At 40.3% G+C, this 7,565-nt stretch overlaps 1 protein-coding gene across 1 annotated transcript; it reads left to right on the top strand.

Annotated features, from left to right (window-relative positions):
- The first annotated feature begins 2,199 nt into the window (after window positions 1–2,199).
- On the top strand, window positions 2,200–4,601 carry ZBTB26 (zinc finger and BTB domain containing 26). The gene has a single exon (XM_009892275.1). It carries the CDS (start codon window positions 2,204–2,206, stop codon window positions 3,518–3,520), a length of 1,317 nt encoding a protein of 438 aa, XP_009890577.1. The 5' UTR covers window positions 2,200–2,203; the 3' UTR covers window positions 3,521–4,601.
- The last annotated feature ends 2,964 nt before the right edge of the window (window positions 4,602–7,565 follow it).

Genomic DNA, 7,565 nt, shown 5'->3' with positions numbered 1-7,565 from the left:
GGCCTCCCCCGCGCTAGCAAAGGAGCTGGCGCGCGGGTATTGTTTTGAAAAGCTGCGCGGGCTTTCGGCTGAGCTGGCCCAGAACATCGTTTTCCCGGTTACCGGCTGAGCAGAAGTCAGGCCTGGTCTGCCGCCCTCCCGAGAAGGGAGCTGGGGACCCGAGGGATGGCTTTTCTTTCTCGGGGAGCAGTGGTAGTGGAAACTGAACGTGTGTCAAGGCAAGTCGCTTCTTTTCTGTTTTCAGTTTCTCTTGTAATCTGCCCGAGGAGCGCTGAGCTGCTGGGGCAGTGGTGTCTGGCTCACAGCACAGCATCCCCTCAGGACAGGCGTTTCACTGCATTTCTGTGGTACTATCCCAAGGTGGAAAAAACAGGCTCACAAGTAGACTTTCTTCATTTCTTCCAAGAGAAAACACAAAAAGAAACTGTTCAATAATGCCTGAAATTCACTGAAGATACTTCATGATGATCTATTGCTACAGTTTATATTTGCTGAAGGCTATTGCCTCATAAAATGAAACTTTTTGCCCTCAAAATGGGGATGAGTCAGGCAGCACTGAAGACAGGATGAGTAAAAGACTGGCGGCTCTACTTTCTGTAGATTCAGCAGAACTGGTTGTACTGCTGAATGATGCTACTCCTGTTTCCAGACTTTGCGGTCCCTTGTTTCTGGTGGCTTTTGAAATCCGTTTCTGATTTTTCACATGCCGTACGCTGGAAGATATACTTGATGGGCTCGAGTACTGAGTAGGTCAAGTTTCCGAATGATGTCTGATTAGCAAATTGAAACAACCCTGATTATCAACAGATACTTCTAAAAATGTTCTTCTTTGAACCCTTGTCCCGCACATTCATTCATTTACACTAGGCATGACTCCGTTTCCTGTTGTGTACACTGAGCTGACATTTCATGCCCCAAGAGAGCTGTATCTGCTTTTATCTATAAACTTCAAAGCTTCCTTTCAAGCTTTATGTGCAGTTCGCAATAGTTGTGACGTGTAAGTTTTGCTTTGTTTTGTTATTTTATCTCACCAAATCTTGCATCATTTAGTCTCCTGTGATTTCTTCGCTTCCTGCAATCCCAGTTCTCTGGCAGGATTGCATGAACAGTGTTTCATCAAGAATCAGTGTAGTCTTATAAATTGTTCAAAGAACTGTTAAAAGACAGAAGATTGATACTTGTTTTGTGGGAGATCCACTGTTCTTCATTCCAAATACTATCAAACAAGAACAAACTTCCTAGAGGAGTGATCTTCCAAAGAAGACAAGAAACAAGACTTCCGACATTGCCTGGGTATTCAAAACGGGGAGCTAGAAGGCATGATTTATATAGTGAGGGGCCAGATGGAAGATTCTTTTCTGTGATCTTTTAAAAAAAAAAACAACACCAAAACAACACACAGCAAACCAACCCCTGCAAAAAAACTTTAAAAGACAATCTAAAAGGATGCGTTAAACCCAGTGCTGTGGGTATCACAGAGCTTGTGTAGTCCTTCCTGCTCAGTGAGTGGCTTGTTGAAATTACACTCACTGCCAACGAGATGTGTCTTCTGTCTATCAATATTCCTGCAAATTGTGGAGCATCCTAGAGGAACTGTAGCTGTTGTTCTTGGACTGTAACTCTTAGGAGCAGTAAACGATAGATGCAGAAGGTTTAAGAGGGATATTTGTATGTCTGGCAAGTGCCACGTTCTGTCTCACCTTGAATTCATTCGTTATGAACGCTATTTAGGTATTAGAGGAAATCAAGAACCAAAAGCTAATGGAACATCATTGTTATTTGGTAAAGACAAAAATCTCTGATGAGTTTTAATGTGGAAGCAAAGCTTAACAAGAGCTAAGGCTTCTAAAAATACTTCCATGGTTTCCCTTTAAATTCCAGACAAGTAGTGTGGAAAACATCTTAACTCTTTAGGATACTGCTTCAGGAGAATTTCTGTCATAGCACCTTTACTTTATAGTCAAGCTGCATTAAATTAAAAAAAGGTAAAAGATATTGTAAGGCGAGGTGTAAGCTTGATTTTATTTTTTTTTTTTACTTTTAACTTGTAATGGACTTTAATATTTGTCTAGGATAAAACATAACGTCTGATTAAACACACACTTTATGTTATTACTTTAGATCCTTCTAATTTGCATTTTAGAAAGCAAAAAAAAGTTCTCACTTTTTTTTTTTCTTGCTGCTTTTCCTTAGGTGTGCCAAAATGTCAGAAAGAGCAGATATTCTTCACTTCAAGTTTGACAATTATGGGGATTCGATGTTACAGAAAATGAACAAACTGAGGGAAGAAAACAAATTTTGTGATGTCGTGGTCCATATAGATGACGTTGAAGTTCGTGGGCATAAAATTGTATTTGCTGCTGGGTCTCCCTTTTTAAGAGATCAGTTCTTACTAAATGACTCCAGAGATGTAAAAATCTCTATACTGCAGAGTTCAGAAGTGGGGAGGCAGCTGCTTCTATCCTGTTACAGTGGCATTCTGGAGTTTCCTGAAATGGAACTGGTAAACTACTTGACTGCTGCAAGCTTTCTGCAGATGAGCCACATTGTTGAGCGATGTACACAGGCCCTCTGGAAGTTTATAAAACCGAAGCAGCCGTTGGAGAGCAAGGAGTGTGAACAGCAAAGCGACTCCTCTGAGCTGAAGGAGCATCAAGGAGACGATGACTCTCTGCAGCAAGATTCACCTTGTATTCAACCTTCAGAAGACAGTATGGACATGGAGGATAGTGATATTCAGATCATCAAGGTGGAGTCCATTGGGGAGGTAACAGAAGTTAGGAATAAGAAGGATCAGAACCAGTTTATTTCTTCTGAACAAACTGCATTGCATTCCTCAGAGCCTCAACACTTTCTTATCAACTCCACTGTTGAAAACAGAGCGAGTGAAATAGAGCAAAACCACCTCCACAACTATGCCCTTTCATATGCTGGCAGTGATAACATCATTCTGGCCTCTAAAGATATGTTTGGGCCTAACAACCGAGGTATAGACAAAGGCCTCCAGTGGCACCATCAGTGTCCAAAGTGCACAAGAGTATTTCGGCATCTGGAAAACTATGCTAATCACTTAAAGATGCATAAACTATTTATGTGTCTACTCTGTGGCAAGACATTCACTCAGAAAGGAAATCTCCACCGGCACATGAGAGTGCACGCAGGCATCAAACCGTTCCAATGTAAGATCTGTGGGAAAACATTCTCTCAGAAATGTTCCTTACAGGACCATCTCAACCTGCACAGTGGGGACAAGCCCCATAAGTGTAACTACTGTGACATGGTTTTTGCGCATAAACCCGTTCTGAGGAAACATCTTAAACAGCTACACGGTAAAAATAGCTTTGACAATGCCAATGAAAGAAACGTTCAAGACATAACAGTGGACTTCGATTCATTCACATGTAGCGCTGCTACAGACAGTAAGGTCTGTCAGCAAGCTGATGCAAGCCAGGTACTCGACGCAGGGAAGCTGCCTCAGGCTGTGCTCAGTTTAAGAAATGATAGTACCTGTGTCAATTAAGCAATTAAAAACAGCCCTTTGTAGGGATCGTGACTGAGAGGAGCAAAGAGTTGGTTTGGGCTCTTACCTAAACTAGTAGTATGCTCTGAAAGGCTACGGATGGATGGTGTGTTGGATTGCAAAACATGGCAGGTCTTCAGCCATCATTCTTAGTCTTACTTGATAATTTTCTGTGAATAGCAATCTTCCTTCAGGTTTCTGTCTGTGTCTCTACTGTGGATTATGGGGTTAATTGTTTCATTTCTCTGATTAGGAGACTCAAGACTAACACCTTTTGAAAGACTGTTGCTGTGGGCTGCAAGTAAACCATCTGCTGAACAGTTAGAGGCCTCTCTGTGTCTGGGCAGATGGAGGAAAGAGCAAAGAGGACAAGTTTGTGAGATAACCCAATTATTTTTTTTTTAAGCACTGGATAACTGAAAGCACTCCATATAGTTAAATTTAAACTTACCTCTTAAAACTATCTTTCTCTGATCTTACCCCTAGACCCCTACAGTTGAAATGAAGTATTTTTTGTCACTTTTTTTTCCCTTTCTAAACTATTTCAAGAAACTTCTGCTGCCAATCAGCGCTATCTTTAAAAGCTCTCAGGGTTTTTAACCTCAACATGCATTATGAAAAGATAAAACCCTAAATGATTTGGCAAGGTTAGCTAATTATTGCATAGAACTGTTCAAAATGAGAATAAATTGCAGCTCTGGAATGTGAGAGGCCAGTGCCTGGAGTGCAAGTATGACCTATTTCTTTTGCTGTCATACCTAGGATTTTTAAAGGGCACTTACCAGTGTATGTACTGAGACAAGCTAAACACTTCAAAACTAAAAATTGTCATCCATCTTCCATAAATTTTGCATCACAAAAGCCACAACAGTTGTTGGTTTTAAAGCATAGCTGGAGTGGAGAAATACTGCTTTTTGACACTGTGAAAAGAATCTGTTTTAAAAGCTGCAATGTATAACAACTCCATGCTTTGCTTCCCCCTCCCCCCCGGCCTTAGTTCTCGTATGTCTCTCCTTGATATCTAAAAAGGGCCACATGTCGGTTAACTTGAAAAAAGAAACAAAAATACCTGCCATAAGAACATTAACAACTTAAAGTTTTTTGATTTCTTGGACTTTAAAAGAATACTTTTTTTTTTTTTTTAAGTGACCTGCATGGTTCATGACCATTAGTGTTTTACAGAGCCTAGGATGAGGTATAGGTAGCACAATTTCCATAGGTTAATATATCAGCTATTGACTGTACTCAGCAATACCTCTTGTATACCGCCTTAAACATCAAATGTAGCGGGAATGGCATGTTAATTGGGACTCTGGGATTATACCATATTGCTTCTCGAAAGTGCCGTGGAATTATCCGCATCCCAATCAGGCTGAAAGACACTAATTTATCTGAGGAACACCATTCCCAGTAGAACAGCACTCTTATTACATTGAAGTGTAGCATAGACTAATAATCAAATAGCTGATCCTCGGTAGAGAACTGCTGTTTGTATTTGGAATAAGTATTTCTTCCAATGCAGCTCTTTTCCACAAGGTTTGCCGTGAGGCTGAGATTATGCTTCCTACCTACAAGCAGTACTGTTTGTGTGTTTGAATGAGGGGGTGGGGGTGAAAGGCTGCTATTGTATGGTTAAAAATGCTAAACAGGTATGACCAAAGGTGTGTTAGAGCAAAAAATGTTTTATATGTAATTATCAAAAGTTGGTCTTGCTCTTCAGATATGTGTGTGTAGAAGCCAGGATTTCCTAATGCAGACATTACACTGATGGACGATAAAATGTGCTAATGTTGCAGAACATTTTCAGAAATCCACATACTTTCAAGTAGAAAAGCAAGGTGATTCTGTGAATCGGTTTTTGCAATTGAGTTCTTAAACTACTGTACTTGACTGTTACATGAACTATTATGTGGACAGCTATGAAGTAAGCAATGGAAATGGAGTCAGGGCATTACATCTTTTAAGTTGTAGCAAATATATTTAGGCCTAAAATCTAACTATTTGGAACTTTTAAAAATTATTGTTCAGGTTCCTGGGGCAGGAAATAGGTTTGCATGGGAAGAAAAACTGTTTTTCCTCTTAAAGCCACCCGCTTTCAGAGTCATTTTGAGCTAAAACTGACCGTGACGGTTGCATCTGACACTTGCATTCTGTCTTCAGGCAGAATCGGCTGTATTGTTCAAACATTTTGATAATATATTATTCACTATATGGAAATAAGTTCTAGCACTAACATCAAAACGAAGATAGACATGGAGAATAAGAGCTTGCAGAGCCAGGTCAACGTGCTGTAAGGGACTAGTGAACGATCTAACCAGATGTGACTATGGACACAATAAAGAAAATGGTCTTCTGCCAGAGAAAGGAATAAAACTATACAAATGCTAGAAGTGGCAGCAAAATGGACAGTATTGAAAACTTTGTGTATCTGGGAAGTGGTTTTTTTTTGTGGAATCATACGCTGTAATGTTACTGCAAGGAGAATACAGCTTGTTGAAGTAGCCATGGGTGACTTGAAGCTGATATGAAGAAACAAGGGCTTTCCTAAGAAACAAAAAGATGATTTGGTCAAGATACATAGGCTTTCAGTCCACCCTGCACTGTGGTGATGTCAACCTCTGAGAAGGCCGAGACTACTGGCCGTTCAGTTAAAAGGCTGCTTGTGGTCATTTGGTGAAACCATGGCAGAAATAAATAGGAAAAGCAGAAATGCAGAAGACTGCTTCTTCAATGAAAATGGACACATCTGTTGGATGAAAAGTGACTTCTTAATAATGTCTGTGCTTTTGGCTTGGCAAAAGGGCGCAGACCAAAAGATTTATGCAGGAGACAGCTGCATGACTCCAGAAACACTGGAGATCTAAGAGGGCAATACGCTGATGGCACGGTGCAAAGTGCGCTGGTGGTAGAGTTCATCTAAGACTTGCCCCTATATGGAACAGACAAGTGAAGAGTATAGAAGAGGTATTAGAAAAGAAAAATCTGGCTAATGCTTCTTCTCTGAATTACAGATTAAAATGGAGTGAGAATTATTATAAATGGAATATACAGAGGCAGCTTGATTATAGAATAAGATGAACTTAATTTTCCATGTATGTAAAATGTTGTCTTCATTGCAATGTTCCGATTAGTGAAAGACTAGATCCATTGGTTGTTGCTACTGATGCTACGTATTCAGATGAGGACTATGGCAGTTATCATAATCTGTGTGTTAATGTGTAGAATACTATTTGCTGGTAAGTGGATAGTCTCACAACTTAATGTGCTGTACAACTTCCTACATATCCTAAAAATAACTGAAGTCTATTACAAAAATATTTTAATAATTCCTTGAATATATTAGGATTTTTTTTTTATGTTGGCATTTTATTTATTTATTTTATATAGAAGAAAATCGTAGAACTCTTAGGTTTACCAGAGGTTTAGGTTGACCGCTTTTCTGAGTGATGGTAGCTTGTGTAGCGTGTGTTCCTGCAGCATATGGTGCAGCTGCACAGCCTCCTGTGTAGATCAGGGATGAGTCTTTCCTTAATTTATTTTTTTTTTAGAAGACATGTTTTGCAAGTTAGTAACTGATCAAATTCAAGTGTCATACTTTTTCTCCCCTAGCTTTTTTGGCAAAACTTAGATAGCTGCTGAACTTCCGTTGAAATAACTTAAAAATTAATTGTGTGGGGCTGATTCTGGTTGTGGAGTCATTGGGAGGAGTAAAGGCAAGGAGGGAGATTCAAAATGTGATACAAACTGAAACTGTTGGAAGAATTCTAAAGTCACGTTAAATCTTCATTTTTTTAAAAAAACAAAGGGAGGAAAATAGCCGCCCCTCCTGGCTTGGTAAGGGTTGGGAAGGCAGAACGGACGTTTTTCCTTTGAGATTGTATAATCGACGGACTGAGCATTAGCTACCTCTTCAGTAACTGGGCAAAAGTCTTATCCTACGTGTGATTACCAAAGCAGGCGGGTCGGTGGCTGTCGGAGCAGCTTCCTCCCCGCTCCGGGGCCGGGACGATGGCCGGGGAGAAGCCGGCTGCCCGGCCCGTAGCCC

This window comes from Charadrius vociferus, unplaced genomic scaffold, assembly GCF_000708025.1.
Source record: "Charadrius vociferus isolate BGI_N301 unplaced genomic scaffold, ASM70802v2 scaffold549, whole genome shotgun sequence".
Taxonomy (NCBI): Eukaryota; Metazoa; Chordata; class Aves; order Charadriiformes; family Charadriidae; genus Charadrius; species Charadrius vociferus.
This window is presented reverse-complemented; position numbering and strand designations above follow the sequence as displayed.